The 20,122-nt window shown below is 36.4% G+C and overlaps 1 protein-coding gene across 1 annotated transcript; it reads right to left on the bottom strand.

The window, feature by feature from the left end:
• Window positions 1–924: 924 nt before the first annotated feature.
• On the bottom strand, window positions 925–19,240 carry LOC107595424 (matrix metalloproteinase-24-like). The gene is made up of 8 exons (XM_016285828.1): window positions 19,092–19,240; window positions 18,074–18,190; window positions 15,137–15,441; window positions 11,826–11,987; window positions 10,302–10,516; window positions 9,394–9,532; window positions 7,053–7,319; window positions 925–3,239 (listed from the first exon to the last, which is right to left on the bottom strand). Exons 1-8 carry the CDS (start codon window positions 19,166–19,168, stop codon window positions 2,902–2,904), a joined length of 1,620 nt encoding a protein of 539 aa, XP_016141314.1. The 5' UTR covers window positions 19,169–19,240; the 3' UTR covers window positions 925–2,901.
• Between the last annotated feature and the right edge of the window lie 882 nt (window positions 19,241–20,122).

Raw genomic sequence — 20,122 nt, 5'->3', positions numbered from 1 at the left:
AACAAAAATAAATGGTAACACGTTGTTTTCACTTATTAAAGGCATTGAATAATATATCAAGGGATGTATTCATGTAGCCACTGTTGAAATAACAATGAGGTGGAAATCAATGTAAATGAGCAGTGTTCAGTGTGCCATAGCGGACTTAAAGACAAGGCACAATGTCTTAAAGGGGTACAGTCACGTAACCCCTCCACAGTACAACTGCATTGAGCTAATCCGACCAAAACACCAGGCTAATTATACATTTTTCCACCATGTTATAAAACATTCTATAGTCAATGCAAAGCAATGTCAAAATGCATCGTCACACCAAGCATTCTTCTAACCAAAAAGCACAATGGTAATACAGTGGTCTTCTGGACATGAAGTGCCATGCAAATATGGATGATCATTTCATAACATGGCACATATCAAAGTACTATGACAAACAGATTTGATTTCATGGTACATAAGTACTTTTTTGTGTTTAAATTTCTTGCCACTAGTCCATGGAAGCCTGGTTCTGCCTTAGATTAAAAAATAAAAAAGTAATTGTGAGATTTAAATCAAACATCACATTTTGAGAGATAAAGTCTGTGAAATATAAAGGTGCAATTGCAAAATAAAAATGTGCAACTGTGAGTCCCAGTTGTGAGATATAAAGTCACTTTGAAGCCAATTATGAAGCCACAAATGGGAAGTCACAATCAACTTATTTGTTTTACTCTGAGGTAAAACCAGCCTTCCATATAAGTCATTAAGGTGTGGATGATTTGTCCAGTCTTGCATGTGAACAAATAATTGAGAGTTCAGGCTAAAATCGTTCCACATATGCCTGTCTTGAATCATTAAGTTCTCAAAAATAGTTTTTGCTGCATGCATTAAAGTTCATAGTTGCATGATTGCACTGAAAGTTTGCTCTATTTTGTCATTCGAATCAGTGGTTACGTGATGGATCCCCTTTAAAGAAGGCCCAAAAGCTTTAAGAAGACCACACAAACACACAAAGAGGGTGAGAAATGTTACTTTGGAAGACAAAGGTTTAGAGAGAAAATTCTCATGCCCACAAAACCTTCAACAGACTATTGAGGACTATTAAGAAAACATTCATGTTGGTTGAATGTATCGACAAAATTATCTCTAAGTGGTCGATCTTTTGGGCAGATGTACATATGGCAACTACAGAAGTGACGTCATGTCACAAACAACATGCCAGTGAAGCCAGCTCAGTGTAAAAATACGGTGAAACTTGAATAGGTGGTCAAACCATTGGTGGAGACACATTATAAACATAAAAGTATATGCCAGGTAGTTTCTGTTGCAGATTCATGCTCCTTTGAATTGTGAATACAATATGTACACGATTCTCTATGGAATAAACAAAAAAATTGCTTTTTTTTGTAGCTAAAAATGCTCGTTCCACAGAGAAAAACAAAAAAATATGCAACCTAAATGTGTTAAGGCAAAAATATCAGTGAAACCCCAATATTAAATGATAAACTGTGTGTTAAGTGAAGCCTTATAGGAAGTCTCACCAAATCTACCCTCTTAATATTGTGATTAAGATGCTACAAACCTTTTCTAATATACATATACACCTGAAGCTTGTCAGGTTAATCCAAAAAGTTCCATTCGAAATTCTGAAAACATCAATTACATCTCAGCTCCTTCCAATGTGCAATGTATCAGATCCATTCCCACAACAGATGAGCATAAAGAGATGTGTTAATATGGTACAGTCAGACACACTTCACCGTTAAATAGCACAGTCGAACCAATAAAAGCACCCGACAGACATTTTTGAGCTAAGTGTTAGACAATCCACACCGAACACATGAAAGTCACTTCAACGTAAGACATACAGCATATTACGTTCATTCGAAGAGGATGAACCGTTGAGAGATTATCTTCGGTAGGCAACGGTAAAAAAGCTATTTCATATTCAGATGTGTTCATTGTTCATGTTCCTGCCTGGCACCAGTGTTTCAAATATTACACTTGGTGAAAAGGTAAGGTCATAGCAGGAGACCATGCAAGATGGTTGGAAACATGACCTAATAAAAGCAAATTATAGAGATTGCAAAAAATCAGGCCAATTTTGACACAAATTACTCTCCTATAAAGACCTAATGCCATCAAAAAGAGATCCTCTTTTGTTGCCGACTGATAAAAACAGCAAAAGAAGAAAAGGAGTAGAGTACAGTAGCGAGTGGGAGGAGGTGTTAAGACTGCCCTAGTTTTTATAAATCATTCTTCCTACTCTGTGGAAATGGGTAGGCAGGTGAGGAAAGGAAAAAAACGCAAACAAAGATTCAGATTGATGTTATGAAGCTAATTAGTTTGAAACTGCCTCCTAACCACCAATAAAAAACAAGTTGAAGTCTTCAAGGAGTGCCAGCGGTGAACCTTTTACCCCGTAAATGACAAAAGACTGCAAGAAATCCTTGGTATTCTTTTCTATGGCCTTTCTACCTACATGGTTTTCAAGTCATTTTTTGTTGTTTTGCTTGTCTAGTTTTTTTTTATAATACTTGAAATTCATGTACAAGTTTATGTTGACAACGAGACAAGGATTTGCTGGCGTTTCGCAAATCTGCCGTTCCTCTAACTCTCCGGGAGAAGAGAAAGTGATGGTCTCGGTCAAATTGGAGTGATGGTTCCTCAACCGTTCAGACTTCACCTGGTTAGCATAAGGCCAGGGCACAACTTCAAATGTTCAATCCCCAGAAGTTTTGTCCGTTGGGCTCATGCTAAAAAAATTGCAATATTTGTTGTAAAGTTCTGTCTCAAGTGGGAAGGAAGAGGATACTCCCTTTCCTCGTCTTTTGTTGTTCTGAAAACAGGCACTGGTCAAACCTCAGCATAGTAGCCCTCACTTATGTTCTCAAGCGTTTGGGGTCCATCGCGCCCCCCGGTCCGTCATACCCACTCCTGCACGGGGTGTTTGTAGTAGGTCACGTGCTGTTGGACGTTCTTGTTCTTGAACTGGAAGATAGTATATACAAGGACCAGAATGCACAGTGAGAGGATGCATGGGATGACCACAGCGATTGCGTTTACAGTGCTGGGTACGTCATTAATGGCGACCATGATGTCGACGTCATCGTGAGGGAGGTGACGGTCCTTGTTCTTTTCTACTTCCGATTGATCGCAGCCCATCCAGTCTTTGAGGATTGATTTTGGGTAGCCTGGCTCCACCGTTAACTTCTGGTTATCGAACTTCCAGTAATCCTTTCCTTTGTAAAAGTAGGTATAAACTAGAAAAAAAGCAGAGAAACAAGTTATCAGTACATTCCATAACCAAAATTCCGCTATTGGTCAACAAACAGATAGTACCGCCTCCAAACTCACAACATTGGTTGAGAGAATGCTGCTGGTGGAGATGCTCAAACAGAGAGAAATGTTTTGAAATGCCGCATACCCAGTGTTTGCTTATTTATATTTATTAATCTAGTAAATTGTTTTTACGTTGAAAAAAATTACACACTTCACTATCTGGAATCATTTGAGTTATGTATTAATTGGCATAATTTTATGACTGGAAATGTACTGACTGGAATGAGTTATGAGTGAAAAAGAAGTTAAATCATTAACTAGGGATGTAACGCTGCACCCTTGAGCAAGGTTGAAAATCGATACATGAGGATTCAAAAGGTTAAGATGTTAAACAAATGGCGATAAAGTTGGGGGTAGGAGTTTATATAAATGTATCTCTGAGGGGAACTGACTGCCTTTGAAAAAGATTATATGGTATTTTCTTTTCATCTTGCCTCCGTATAATGCATATTAAAGTAGTGTTCATAACTGCAGCGCTGCTTTGTTTACAGTGGCAACCAAGGAAACGCTATACTGCAGCTGTTCCATAAGCGCCACCTGCTGGCACAGAGTGAATTTGTGTTTTCATTCAGCCCATTTGCCGATTTTTTATGTTGTATAGTATCACAAAACTAAAGTCAGACCATTTTGTTATTGCTTAAAATTTATAAATTATGCAATCTAATTTAGATTAAAAACTTCAATTCCAATTTCATAAAGAAATGTGCAGCATTTTGTCCAAGCAATAGTAAATGTCTTAAATATCATTCAATAGTATTGTGAAATCAGTATCGTGAGTGACGTGACGTGACATGACATGACATGTGGCCATGGTGACCCATACTTGGAATTAGTGCTCTGCATTTAACCCATCCAAAGTGCACACACACAGCAGTGAACACACACCCGGAGCAGTGGGCAGCCATTTATGCTGCAGCGCCCGGGGAGCAGTTGGGGGTTCGGTGCCTTGCTCAAGGGCACCTCAGTCATGGTATTGAAGGTGGAGAGAGCCCTATCCATTCACCCCCCCCCACCTACAATCCCTGCCGGTACGAGACTCGAACCTGCAACCTTTGGGTTACGAGTCCGACTCTAACCATTAGGCCCCTTGAGTTGAGTGAATCTCAATCATTAACTGTCAAGCTAAAGATGTAAACAAACAGTTGTAAACATGAACCAATCATAGAAAGCCATTCAATATAGATCTTATGTAGCTCCACCCCTTTTCAGCACTGTGCTTTTTGTCTTTTGCCTTTCGTTTGTATTTCCACAGCGTGAAGGTAAGGTCGTACAATGAACCACTTGTTTCAAAATCTTCCCAGTCTACTGGCATTTATGTCATCAAACATTACAATGCACATGATAACTTTTGTTAACTCTACAATAAGTAAACCCACTTCACCCGCTAATTACTCTTTAACAGTAATGCTATAGAGCTGCTGCAAAACCAGAAGTTCAAAGACAAATTTCTAAAGGTGGCTGCGCACTTGTTTCATAAGGCCATTAAGTAAATATTTGTCTTTACATGCAGGCAGAGATGCACGTCCTTTTCAGAAAGCTCGATTCATATTCATGATCACAAAAATAGCTGTCCTTGTAAACACTCAATGACACAGTATTTCAAAAAGTTGTTCCAGTGTTATACAATCCCTCAGAGAGCTGTCAGTCTGATTGCCAATGCCACATAAACAGATGCATTCGAGGCACTCATAAACTGAACCTATACGAGCACAGACCCAGAAGTAAATACCGCGAATAAGCTTTAGACAGCAACCCCTGAGAGTGTGATTGATGAAGTGCTCATAAGAGTACTTTCCCTGCTCTTACTCGTGATCTTGCAGAGCAAGACGGGCCAAATCCCTCTTGCAAAATCTGAGTGACAGAAAAATCATGAGCTAAGGGCAAACCAAATAGTCCATATAACCCTCTTGGCTTCTCCATCTTGTGTCCTGGCCCTAGGCTCCATGTTGAGACGGAGGTTATGACATGACTTGCAGAAAAGATGATCATTCCTACACTGGATAATACTCAAGAGAGAAGGAGGAGAAATCTGCAATTCTATGCAGCCACAGCAAAAATACTTGACTCCTAGAGTATGACACTTGATGATTTACTATTCAACCTGACTGACACTAGCATCAACATCAGCCACAGCACAAGTGAGAATAACTGTTTCTCACTCATCATCCATAGTCAGTAGCCCGTTTTGGTTTCAGTACTGCTAAACTTTCATTTTGATTCTGATTATTTACAAATCCTCACTTTATTCACATTTTAGTTATTTATTCAATATTTTGTTGGCAATACAACATGAACCAACTTATGGAATATTAGAATGTTTTTATCAAGTATTTTATATTTGATTTGAAAAATTACATAAAATAATAATAATTATTATTATTTATTTTTTATTTATGTATTTTTTTATTTATTTTACATTTTAAAATGTTGGACTTTTTATATTTGAAATAAATATAGAAAATATTACAGTTTATTACTATATTGTTTTTATCAAATATTTTATAAAAATAAAATGTTTTACAAATATTTGATAAAAATGTTTATGAAAGTCAAATGGATTTTTACGTTAAAATTTTTTTATATTATTTGAAATATTTAAAATATAAATATATAAAATATTGTGGTTTATTGCTATATTGGTGCAGCATGTAAATAAAACATTTTAAATAAAATAAAATTCTCGCTTGACAGATTTCTCCTGTATTTCATTTCTTTCTAGCATTTTCAAGTCGTGTCAGTCTTTTTTGACTAAAAACGTAGAGCAAATTAGCACTGGCATAAATATCCAATGCTTTGAAACGCTATTTATATCTAATATTGTTTTTTTTTTAGCTATACTGCCTTGTCATAGTGTCGCTTTAAAAGAATTAAACCACATTTCCTCTTAACATAGTACCTTCCAATGATTTCCAATCATTTAGACATTATGTTCTCTGCATTAAAACATTGAGGGTCATATGATCCATTATATTAGCTCTCTACCGTAAACATAACGGTATCACATAATACATTATCTTGCTACAGTCAGCTGCCATTTTGCTATATTTGTAATCATGGATCGATTGTGACAGTGAATTTTAATACCCAAAAGTTGTGTCTGTCTTTTCCTCCAGACCCTGTGCCAATCCAGACCGGCTATCAGATCACCGCTGAGGATGAGTCAGAGCCAAAACAGTCACTGTGACAACACAACAATATTGCAGCGACTGCGCCAAACAAACACTAATCAATTACTCTACAAGAATCAGTGGAACACAAGACCTCAGCGCATTTACTTCTATTACCTACACAATACAATACATAAGTATACTGCGATAGATGAACACTGAGTCAAAATAGCAGCAGCAGATCATACATGCAATAAATAGTTCAATGCATTCATAATAATCTGAATAAACCATTCTTCCTCCAAGTAATTTAAATCATGCTTACCGTTCCCAAGCAACACCACGTTAATATTAAATGTGCGCTTTCAGGTGTGCATTTATTGGTATTTTAAATCTGCTTCAAATGCAATTCATCCAATGACAACTATCCATTTTATAAAGCATCGCTGATTATAATAGCAATTTGTTGCACTGCATTGCACTACAGATTAGACCATACTACTCCAGAATGAAGCTCAACCAACTTGAACTCAAACCTGAGGGAAGCAGTCAGATAAAATGCCCACCGATCACATGGCTGATTGCCACATTAAATATTGATCGGTTATTGGAACCTCGATGACTCACATCCTTCTCGACTGATGAAGGCTCCTTGCGGTGCATCAGGGATGCCCTTCCAGACGCTGATGGGTTTGGGATAGCCTGGGTCAGCCGTACGTTTCTCCTCATTGTAACGCCAGTACTGGTCACCCTTGAAGAAGTAGGTTTTGCCCACAGGTTCCCAGCGTAAGGCTGTGTCGATGCCATCATGGGGCAGACAGTTTCCCAGCTCTACCAGGCTGTGAGGATACCCGGGCTCTGCTGTAACCTCCTTAAAGACCCAGTATTTATCCCCTAGAATCAAAACAGCAGTAGATAAGATTAAAATTAAATGGATTATATTGAATTATACTATCGCATAATGAAACGATGTGCTTATCTACGCCACATATTTGTATTTATATATGGAAGCTTATTTACATCAAGGAATACAAATTTAAGTGCAACATTATATATACCAATTCAGTGTTTTTCCTCACAATTCTGACTTTTTCTTGCAATTCTAAATTTATCTCTCTTTTTTTCTTCCTTTAACAAAGTCTGCATTTAGCGATAAAAACTCAGCATTGCAAGATATAAACTATATAAAATATTGTAACAATGTAAGAACTGTGAGAATTGTGACAAGTTTGTTTCCTCTGAGTAAAAAAATTTAAATAAATAAAATAAGGTGATTGCAACTTTTTATTTCACAATTCTGACTTCTGAGTGTTTTTCTGCTGCGAGATATAAACTCAGAATTGCAATATATCAAGTTAGCATTTTGACATGTACACTCAGTATTGCAAAATATTGCAATTTTGCCATTTATTCTTGCAGTTTATATATATCGCAGTTCTGTGACTGTCAATTCTTTAAAAATATATATATTTTAAATGATATATATATATATATGACCCTGGACCACAAAGTCGCTTGGGTATATTTTTAGCAATAGCCAAAAAAACATTGTAAGGGTCAAAATTATTTTCTTTTATACCAAAAATCAATAGGATATTAGGTAAAGATCATGTTCCATTAAGATATTTTGTAAATTTCCTACCGTAAATATATCAATACTTAATTTTTGATTAGTAATATGCATTGCTAAGAACTTCATTTGGACAACTTTAAAGGTGATTTTCTAAATATTTAGATTTTTTTGCACCCTCAGATTCCAGATTTTCAAATATTGTCCTATCCTAACAAACTATTTATTCAACTTTTTAGATGATGTATAAATCTCAATTTTAAAAAATTGACCCAAATGACTGGTTTTGTGGTCCATGGTCTCACACACACACACACACACACATACACATATATAATTCCATGGTGGAACTAAGCTTCTATAGATACATGTCCAGTTATACCAGTTATATTTCATCTTCTCCTTGATTGGATCATCATTTGATGAATTATTTCTACTATGATCACTATAAAACATGTCTTTTAAGTATTTAAATCTTGTTCAGCTTTTTTCGATTGCATGCAACGTTAATTGTGATTGTGCACTGAATTTTGCGAATAAAACGCAGCCTATAATGAGCCAAATCTTATTTTAAATGCATTATTTCAGCACAGAGAGCACTTGGGTAAACACTTGGGTGTGTAGTTAGTGAATAAGATGCTGAAATGCCAGCATGACTTGAGTTCATTGCCCCTTTATCTATTAATACCGATGTGCATTCTCTGAGATAACCATAGGGCATCCTGCGAGCTTGTTTTCTCATGAAACATCACAGAACAGGAGACTCTGGCTATAAATATCTCACCCAACCTCTCCTTGCGCAGCACGACTGCGCCGGGCTAATTTAATGAGAAAGAGAGGGGGTGAGGACGGTGAGATCGTTTGAGAGAAGGGGAGCGAGGGAGGAACAGACAGAATAATAAAGTACTGGATGGATTCACTGAGGCTGTCAGGCCCAATGGAGGATAAACACTATGGATAAATGCAGACCTTTCCTGAGATTAACCCACAATCTAACAGCATTTATCTAACCTTTAACTCAGTGTACCTAGGCTTGTATTAAAATGCTACATAAAATGTACAAGTGCTGATCTAGAATTAGTCAGCCTGAGCAAAATATGATGGTTTGGGTTGAAACTGATCCAAAGGCAACAGATGTTTAATGGATACGGCTTCTCTTTATTATCCAGGCCATATTCAGGTACTTAATTTTATGGCTTCGGGATGTATTTGGTATCATAATTTATAGTTATGACAAAAGATGTTACAAAACAATCAAATTTATTAATACTAGCCTGAGGCTGCACTTTTCATATCGAGCAATAAACACTGGGCAGTTTTGTTGCTGCGTGTTTATTTTATTTTTTATATTCTTTCAATTAATGTCATAACATCTGTTGTACAGATAATAAATCTTACCTTTGAAGAACACAAATTTGCCATCTGATCTCTCGTAAGCAGCATCAATGCGAGGAGGTAGACCCTTCCAGAACTGCTCTATCAACATGGGATAGCCTTCCTGAACTTTGTTGTTGCGCAAACGCCAGAACCAGCGATCCTGTGACGAGTAAAAGAGATTATTTTGATCAATTACAGTACGTAATTTAGAACTTCAACTGAGTCGATTTCAAGTAGGGATGCATAATATTAAAATCTGTCTAATATTGAAAAGCAGATCATTATTTTTACACTGATTAACTGATAAATGGCCTAAATAAATAAAAATACTACAAGTGATTCTAGGCCATTATGATATAAATAACAGTATAAAAATAATTTTAAGTTTTGCTAAAAGATTACAATTAATAAGAGTTTTTAAAAGGAGGAAATGAGATGCACAATTAAATATCCAATACTGAATAAATATCCAATTATTTATTCAATATTGTATGAAAGCAATACATTTTTAAAAATCACCAATATCTCTATAATATATATCATGCATCCCTTCTTTCAACAAAACATAAATGTATTTCTTCTGTTGAACACAAAAGAAGATATTTTGAAGAATGTGGGCAGCCAAACAGTTGCTGGTAGCCATTGACTACGCTGGAAGCTGTTTGGTTACCAATATTCTTCAAAGTATAATTATTTGTTTCCAACAGAAGAAATAAACTCATACAGGTTTGGAAAGACATGAGGGCGAGTAAATGATGATAGAATTTTCATTTTTGGATGAACAATCCCTTTAATATAAGGAATTACTATTCTTGATATCACACACAACCAAATTTGACTAATATCAGATAGATTATGGTAATTTTACTATGATCTGCTTATATAAACCATCTGTATCAAATACTGGAAAGAGAACTGATGCAACTCACCTTAAAAACAAACATCTCCCGTCGAAAGAAGGCCACAGTGTTGAAGTTGCCATCACAGATGTTGGGTTTTCCATTTCCGGGAGAGGACGGCCGATCTCCAGAGGGTGGGCGAGCGGGGCGATGCCGGTCATGTTTCCTCTCAGAGGTGGAGTGTGTGCGTCGGGCAGGTAGAGTAGGAAGAGGTCGGGTGGGCTCCAGCATGGCTGTGGGAATACCTGTAGAAGAACAACGTTTATTCTTCTAAAAATAGCCAGCCATCCTGGCATCTTCTTGCTTAGTTCCTTGAAAATGATCATTTTGATACTTTTTTCATACGCTTTTGATACTGTTAATCACAACCTTTTACTCAATCGTCTGGAAACTGTCTTTGGTGTTTCTGAGACTGTTTTAACCTCACTGATCGTCAACAATTTATTTGTATGAGTGGTTTTCGGTCTGAGATGGGCTCTGTCCGTACGGGTGTTCCTCAAGGTTCAATTTTAGGTCCCTTCCCTTACTTTTTAGCATTTACATATTTCCACTCGGACTGCTTCTAAGATCACTTGGGCTTATTTATCATTTTTATGCAGACGACACTCATTCTAGGCCTGGTCAAAATTTGGATGTTCTTTTTTTAACACATTGTATTTCTGAGATAAAAATATGGATGTCCTAAAACTTCTTGTGTCTTAATAATGATAAGACTGAGGTCTTGCTCATTGGCTCCTCCCATCAGCTTCGTAAAGTTGGCTCATTCATTTTAAGCATTGATGGCTCTGTTTTGGTGTCACAAACTAAATAAAAAAATGTAGGAGTTATATTTATATTCGAGTCTGTCTTGTGCAGTACACGGTTAAGAACTCCTTTTTTCATCTCAGAAATATTGCTAGACTTCTTTCAATGCTATCCCTCTCTGTGACTGAAAGGCTTATTAATACCTTCGTTTTTTCTCGCATTGACTACTGCAATGCACTTCTTGTTGGGGTTGGGTTCCTAAAACCACACTTAACAAATTGCAATGTGTGCAAAACTCAGCTGCTAGGATCCTGACTGATGCCAGGAAAAATGAGCATATTACACCAATTCTCCCGGTCAGGTTCCGAGTTGATTTAAAAATCCTTATGCTCACATATAAGGCACTGCATGGTCTGGCCCCTCAATATCTGTCTGCACTTTTAACTTTATACACACCCAAGTGTCATTTACGGTCTTCACAAGCTGGTTTATTGGTCGTTCCACAGACACGGTTGCGCTCTGTAGGGGACAGGGCTTTCTCTTCCTACACTCCTAGGCTTTGGAATGCACTCCCTCTATAAATTAGAGATGCACAGAACCTAAGTATTTTTAAATCTTACTTAAAAACTACTTTTGACTACTCTTGACTGTTTTGATTTTTATATCTTAGTTTGTTTTTAATTGGTTGTCATGTGTGTGTTGTATTTTTACTTGTTTGTTTTATTATGTAAAGCACCTTGAGAAACTGTTTTAAAGGTGCTATATAAAAATAAAGTTATTATTATTAAGTGATAGAGATGATAACTATACCGTAGATTTTCTGGATCCCCTGAAGGTCGTCTAGAGGCAGTTTGAAGTTGTGTGTGTCCATGTACTGGTAGAAGGGGGCCATGATCGCACTGGGGTCGTTGGAATGTTCCAGACCCAATGCGTGTCCCAACTCATGTACGGCCACCAGGAAAAGGTCATTGCCTAAAATGTAAAGGTTAAAGGTCAAACCATCTTTGAATCAGTACTAATCAGAACTCTATGTTGGATGAAAAATGTAACAGTATGATATGTACTGCATGAATAAAAATATGGAAGCAGGAGAATTACCAATGCAAAGTGTAAGGCTCTGCATATATGATGTGCATTTTGTTAAAAATAGTCTGAAATAATAAGAGCTCCCATAGACGTTCATAAAACGCTGAATCAGCAGTGAATAAACGTGTTCATTCTATCATTATAGGAATAGTTCACTCATAGTTCAGCACACTTGGGATATATAAGTAATGCGCTACTTTTATGGTGCATATGGTTTCTTTAGGAGCTTGACAGCATCCATACTCATTTTCTTTCATATGCATATGAATATTAAGTTAAGAATCAACGTAAAAGTTAAAAGTTCTGTAAAAAGGTGTGGAATCCAATTCTGCTGTCTTCTAAAACAAGGTGCAATCCATTTGGTTATAGTTATATATATATATATAACTTATATAGTTTAGAGAGGAACTGATGGTGACAGGAATTGACAGGAATTTCCCAACAGTTTTTCCCAATACTTGCAATTGCTAGTAAAAAACTCAGAATTGTGATTTTAGAACATTTAATATTTCTTGCAATTGCGAGTTTGTATCCTGCAATTCTGACATTATTACCCATAATTGCAATAAATATAACAGTGCTGTCAAATTGATTAATCGCAATTACTCACATCCAAAATGAAAGTTTGTGTTTAATATGTGTGTACTTATATATATATATATATATATATATATCAGAATAGTGAAATATAAATTCACAATTGTCATAAATAGTTCAAAAGTCAATTTCTGAGGTAAGAATGTCTATCATCTGGATGTAAGATTGGAAATTTAAATTTTTTTGTATACACTAAATATATAAATACACTGAAAAACTATATTTATGTACAAATTCTTCACTTATGTAGACAGGTAAAAAGCATTGTTTGTACCCAGAATCCTAAAGGAGCATCTTGTGCATGGGCTGTAAGTGTACGCTTTTACTAGAACATCATCGAGTCAGTCGAGTCTGACATGTTCAGGTCTTTGGAAACACAGAAGGGATGTGACACCATATCACTCAAATCACAGAAATAGCCTGATCTGTTGGTTGGCGTCTCTGGGTGCTACAAGTATCAGATGGCTCACTAAGTGTCTTGTACGTTTTGTTTACAGACTGCTTGCCTTTTCTTAGAGGATCTCTTGGCCAAAGCTTTTCTCCTTTATCAACCCTCACGCTCTCTTCCTGTCCAATTTAACTGTGTATTTCATTCCCCATCTCTTTGAAAAGAAATAGATTCTGTGTTCTGTTGAGGAGTAAGTGTCATTGTGAATAAATGAAATATAAAATCTACATCAGCTGAAGATAAATGCATCTACTGTTTGTTATTAACTGCTTACTTTTGATCTGTATCCTCTAGGGTTGATAGGGTGTATAGAGAAATAGATCTGTAAAGAAATGCGTGTGTGTGTGTGTGTGTGTGTGTGTGTGTGTGTGTGTGTGTGTGTGTGTGTGTAGATGAACAAGGTACAGATTCTGTGGTCTATAAAGTGTGTACTTGAACTGCTGACACTGCAGCACACAGGCAAAGATAACACAGCAAATATGCAACACGCAGGCACGGCTGATGCAAGTGAAGAAAGAACGCAATGCTCTGTGTTTCTTTATGTTTCCCCTGTGGCATCTACTGATGCTCCTCAGCTCCCTGCTCCAGTTTACCACTGGAGAAGATCCCAAAAGATTCGCCTCTACACATCTGACTGATCTTTCTATCTATAGCTGCAGAACATTCTAGAAAATCCAGCCATCCTATCCCATTTAATCTAAAATTTCCCTACTAAATAAATAAAACACATAAATTCACATGAGTGTAAATTTAAAATAGTCAAAGATTACGAGACCAGACAAGCCAATATTATAAGTATTTTTTTCATGTCATTACATTGTTTAGAGCATTACAATTAAAAAAAAAATTATATTTCATTCATAAGTTATGCTACGTCCTTGGTAGAGGACATCGGGACTCAATTTAAAAATTAAAAATAAAAAGACATGAATGAACATGCATAGGCAAAAACAATTTTTTTGCCTATGCATGATTTTTTTTAAATTCACCAATACATTTTTAGTTTTCAGGATTTATTTATTTTTTTTACCAAACTTTGTTAAAGATAATTCTCAACTATGTCATAACAGAATGATTTGATATACCATTTTTCTTTATGCAAAATGTGTGTAAAATGGCCATAAACAGGTTTTCTCATTATATATAATGCATCTATAAACTAAATCTAATTTGCATATTAATGTGTTTTTGGGGCAACATGTAATGAAAAAAGAAGTGTAATAATGGGAGTAATAATTGACAAGATTTTCATAATATATCATATTTCATAGTAATATTGAAATATAATTTATTTCGCTATTCATTTGTTGTGTCTCCCAAAATGCGTAATAAACATGCTTTTAGTCCCGGTGTCCTCATATGAGGACATGTATAAAAATCAACATCCTGTTTCGAAACAGAAAGTCATATTTTGATTTGAAACCCCATAACATTTTCCTGAGATGTTGATTTATGACACACAGTTTAAAAATTTTTCTGATTTAAATGATAATTACAAAATATGATCATATTTCCATAAGAGTGTCACTAAATTAATATCAGACATTTTTGAAGACCAAGGAGAGGGAGTGGTCATGATGAAACATCCAAACATTTAGTATCTCTGAAAAGCCCTGAATGTGCTCTGTACAGGACATCCAGACTTAAAACTGTGGCATGTATAGTCTCAGAGAAATTCACTAAAATAGAATGTCCTCATATGAGGATGCAGGGTCTCAGGAGGTTAAAATTTATAAATTCACATTAATCTAAATTGATCATTAAATAGAGCCATATTCTCGCTATATTACTTGTCTACACATTACTGTGTCAGAGATTATGAGTCCAGACATCTCAGGTCGATCAGTCTATATCAGCCACTGTCATGTTGGTTTGATCAAAACACATGCTAATGTTTGTAAGTAATGCTAATAGCAATGATCAAACACAATTGGAAGCTAAATGCTATAAAAAACCAAATCACAGTTTATCATCACATCACCACACTTACCGTCGTGATTGGCGTTTCCTAATGTCCAGGGCTCATCAGAGTCAAAGTGTGTATCTCCGCCAATTCCAGGACCGGGAAAATATGCGTGAGCTAAAAAACCTCCCTCTCCATCAAAAGGAGAACTGTCACCATGGAAACCAGAGGCAAAGAAGATCATGATGTCTGCCTCTTTGCCCTCGTTCTTGATCTCAGAGTAGGCCACTTCCTGAAAGGTCAGCGGGGTCACTGTCTGCCAGACGTCGAAGGCCTGGCGAATGGCCTTCTGGGTGTCTTTCTCGCCCACCTTAGGGGTGAAATTATGTATGCTGGAGACAAGAAGAGAAGGAAGAACATTGGAAAAAAATCTGATGCAAAATGTAAATTTTCAAAATACTGCATCTGCCACATGCATAAAATGTAAAGTGAAGTGCAAAAAACTAAACAAATATACAAATTTAATATGTGGCACCATTAGTAACTAACTAATACTTTAAAGGGGTCATATGATGCTATTTTAAAGATCATTATTTTGTGTATTTGGTGTAACAGAATATGTTGACATGCTTTAATGTTCAAAAAACACATTATTTTTCAAATACTGTAGATTATTGTAGGTCCTCTATGCCCCGCCTCTCTCAAATGCGTCGTTTTCAACAAAGCCCCCTCCTTTGACAAGCACAGTCTGCTCTGATTGGCCAGCTGACCCAGTGCATTGTGATTGGCCGAACACCACAAGCATGTGTCGGAAATGTAACGCCCCTTACCATAATCGCAAGCTTCAAGCTTTCAAAGTAAATATCAAGACAGTTAATAATGTTGTTAGTTTTACCATCAGTTCAAACCCGAAGGGGAACAGAGTCGCGTGACAGACACAGTGATGATGCAGTGCACAAGCCGCGGTTAAGACAGCTGACCTGCTATGATTTCTGACAGACAGTTCACTCTCCTGTGATGTGACCCTGTTCCCCTCACACACACACACACACACACGACGCGTTACTCTACGCTGCACAAAACTCCGCATTTGAACAGTCAATAGCAAATACTTAAACTAATAACAAAACATACTTACAGCCGTTGATTCAGAAGCGCCAGATTGTAATAGCAAAGTCGGAATTGACCCTTTTTTTTTTAGAAATAGCCTTTGTGCACAGCCAGCCTTGTACTCTTCTAGGTTCAAAAAAATGTCGTCCATAAAATGGGTTGCACAAATTCGAACATCTGGGTTGTGCTGTTCTGTTGTAAATAAATCTTAACCAATGATTCCTAATTGTATCTACTTCCGGAAGGCCAAATAAAGTGCTTTTACTTTCGCACTGAAACACAGCGTCTCCCTGACATGCTGCATAACACTACTGCGTTCCTGAAACCACGCCTTCTTTCTTTGCGTGCACATTTGGGCGGCATTATGCTAATATTTCCACATAGTGACGTAGATATGTGGTGGCGTGTTAGACTTAACTTTTATAAAGAATATCTCTTTGGATTTGAGACTTTAGTCTTTGCAACTTTACAGATCTTCTTAATGCACCAAGAGCTTGTAACACTCCAAAGAGAAAGGAAAACTTGAAATCGCATCATATGACCCCTTTAAGTACTAAAATTACTAAAACTGAAATAAAAATAAATTAAAGCTAAATAAAAATATAAAAAACTAATACAAATGACAAAAGCACAAAACAAAGTTTAAATTTGAAAATATAAAAATAAAAGCTAATTCAAAATATTAATAATGCTATAATAGTATATAAATGATACTAAAATTGCACTGGATATTTGCTTTTCCATATCAAGTTCTCTATGACAGCATGCAGTGCACTGCAGCAACCTACTCTGTCATTGCACCGGTGTGTTTGAAAATGTTCTTTTAATATGAATCCGCTCTGCAATATGCCGGTTGAGTTACATAAGAATTAATCTGCATTAAAAATTTCCTTGAATATAGGGCAAAAGTTAAACCAGGCTAGACACCTAAGGCAGAAGCAGATGGTTGTCTCTGGCACACAACTGCAGGCACACACAAGTGAGAACATCACATTTGATTAACCAGTGACTGCAAACCAAGTTCTACACTGCATTAAATGACTAATTGAAATGAACAGAGCTTTAAAACGGACGAAAGCAGACAGATGTTTGCAAATGATCTGATTTCATGTTTACACCAATAGGGATGCACCACAAGTACAAAATATCCCAGAATCCCTTGAGTTAGCATCATGTAACCAGCAGAAAAAGACACAACAATTTGTATTACATTATATTTATATATATTACATTTTATTTTTATAATACATTATCAATTTAGATATGCATATACAACACTTTATTCTATAGCTATAATTTAACTATATAAGGTAGCTTTAGGTTTCAGAGACAGACATAAAAAAAAAATTAATAGGCTGAGTGGATTTTGGGAGGCATAATAGCAAGAAAACCACTCAAAATACCAGGCTTTCATCAACTATTCCTCTACCTTCCTGACCTGCGACATTCCTTGCTTTCTTTGTTTCTCTCTCTCTCTCTCTCTCCCATCAGGCAGGAAACAAAAGCTTATTTTAGCATTTTTAAGGTTGGAGGGAAGCATTTCAGCAATGTCTGTCTGGAACATTGCGTAAGTGGCATGTGTTCCAAAACATACGCACACGTGTTAATGCGATATGCACTAAAATAATTAAAGATGAGCACAAATATACTCCACAGGCTGGTTTCAGCGAGATGCCTGATGGCCGCCATTAAAGAGAATCACATCACTTGAGGTGCAGTTAGTTACAGGCATATGGAGTTTTTGGAACGCTTCCCTGTAATTACGTACAATGGTCATTCATCTATAAAGAGTAAACACAGTTTCTGTAGTTTCCTCCAGAGGTTCCTCAGGTGCAATATTCAGTGGATCAGTCTATCTTTACATCATGTAAGCTTTGCATTGGATATTTATCAGTCTCTGAATATATGCTTTACCTGTATGTGATCTTTTTCTCCCTCCATTTCTGACCAGTGAGGGCGTAGCGTTTATTTCTCCTCCGTCGGCTGATGTGAGGGTGATCTGGGACTCCACACCGAGGTTTTCTCATCCACCTTAAAACATTTAGATTTAAAATGTAGTGCTCAAATCATATGGAACACCAACGAGACCAAAAACATGCATTAAGAAAATAAACAGGATGAATTTTCATGTTTTGTTTACACAAGAATATGTTGCACAAGAATGTTTTTATAAACTATATTGCAAATTAAATCTTTCTTAATAAAATTTGAAAAAAATTACATAAACACTACATTGGGACATTTTAATAACATTTAAGACATCTTAAGAAACATTCAAGCACTAAGAAATACAGTGCTGCAAGGATGACGTATTTTTGTAGGCCAAAATGCAGAAATTAATTAGCATTTTAGCACTTCCATTTCCATCACCCTTGAAGTCAGTGGGTTTTTTAAATGGTTTTGGGTTAAATGCCTGAATTAAGGTCTGGTTAACACAAGTTTTTCACGCTTTATGCAGTGATGCAACTGACGCTGGTAGGTGACATAACAGTGACAATGACAACATGACGAATGCAGCATGTCCAGATTACATTCATACTACACACATTTATACTATAGAATTTTGTGGTTGCAAAGTAATTACTTATTCAAAAAAGTACCTACTCAAGTGATTTCAGATGCAGCCCGTGTTTCAGTGGCTTTTATTCGTCTTCCTAAACAACCATTAGGCACCGGACCGAGCGCATTTTTTAGGTCTTACTGCCATTTAACTGGTGCGCAGTATGACAAGTTAATGTTTTCCGAAAATTTGGGAGTCTGAGGCAAGTTATCCTTTAATTTTAGTGCATATTAACTCGATCTAAGTGGAAGACATGGCTGGTCATTTGATCATCTTATTAATCAGAACCATGGTATTGTTGTAGCATATGCACTTTAGCAGCTATATTGCCAGTTCATGATTTTTCATGCAGTAAAGAGGATTGTTACTAACTCGATGGTGGTTTGATCAAGCACTCCTGTCACTGGAATACCATAAAACCGCTGCATGGCAGCGACCGCCGACTGCATGGCTTTCTCTGATCGCAGGTCCGATGTCCGGATGTCATGAGGGAGCAGGTAGCCATAGTTCTTCAGCCATGTCTACAAAGGAAGAGATGTTACATTAAGAACAAAAAGCAGGGTTATTATAGTTAACTAAAACCAATTTTTTAAAAAAAAATGTATTACTTAAAATAATACTGAAAAAATTTAAACTGAAACACATCTCATTTTCATTTAGTTAAATGCACTTAGATGCACTAAAATAACTAAAATAAAAAAAACTACAGACATATTTAAAAAATAATAAGAATAAACGTATTCTTATTCACGGGGGAAGTCGTGGCCTAATGGTTAGACAGTCGGACGCATAACCCAAAGGTTGCGTGTTCGATTCTCAAACTAATACTTTCTCAATAGTAATAAAATAACACTGACTAAAGGGCATTAAATACTGATGCCAATGATTGTAGTATATCTAGAAATCTATCTAGAATGTGAAAAAAAAATGCAAAAGGCGATGACATTTTTCTGAAACCATCTTGATAGCCATCAATCAGCATCAGAACGGCAGAAGATGACTATGGTGAAAAAATTGCACCTTTTTGGATCTTTGAGAGACCTTAAAATGACATCTTAAAGTATTATATTAAAAAAAGTGAACAAAAGGAGCACTATCAAGTTTTAGGTTCATAAAGATGTGCTATTTTTAGGGTTATTATTAATCATTTACGCAATTCCCGGTGCGCAGAAATTACACACTTCACCTTTAAATATGTGCGAACAAAGGGAGAAAGCACAAACTGTATCAATAAACAGATGCTGTCTAGGTCAGCCACCTCATATAAACTCCATTTGTTCTCAAAGCTCAGTTCATTTCGCATGCTCCTTGATCTCAACATATTTAACAGCACAAAAATAAAACTGAACTTATAGAGCATCCCCATCCTCATCCTCTCATTCCCTCATCTCAGCCTCCTCTCT

Source organism: Sinocyclocheilus grahami, unplaced genomic scaffold, assembly GCF_001515645.1.
Source record: "Sinocyclocheilus grahami isolate Dianchi unplaced genomic scaffold, SAMN03320097.WGS_v1.1 scaffold202.1, whole genome shotgun sequence".
Taxonomy (NCBI): domain Eukaryota; kingdom Metazoa; phylum Chordata; class Actinopteri; order Cypriniformes; family Cyprinidae; genus Sinocyclocheilus; species Sinocyclocheilus grahami.
This window is presented reverse-complemented; position numbering and strand designations above follow the sequence as displayed.

Excerpts from the sequence above, each read along its gene's own strand:
- LOC107595424 (XM_016285828.1), bottom strand. The coding sequence starts at position 19,168 with ATGCAGTCGGCGGTCGCTGCCATGCAGCGGTTTTATGGTATTCCAGTG. Across the intron at positions 10,517-11,825 it reads GGGGATCCAGAAAATCTACG|GTATTCCCACAGCCATGCTG; the intron begins GTATAGTTATCA and ends GTTCTTCTACAG. Across the intron at positions 3,240-7,052 it reads CTTCATCAGTCGAGAAGGAT|TTTATACCTACTTTTACAAA; the intron begins GTGAGTCATCGA and ends CTTTTTTTCTAG.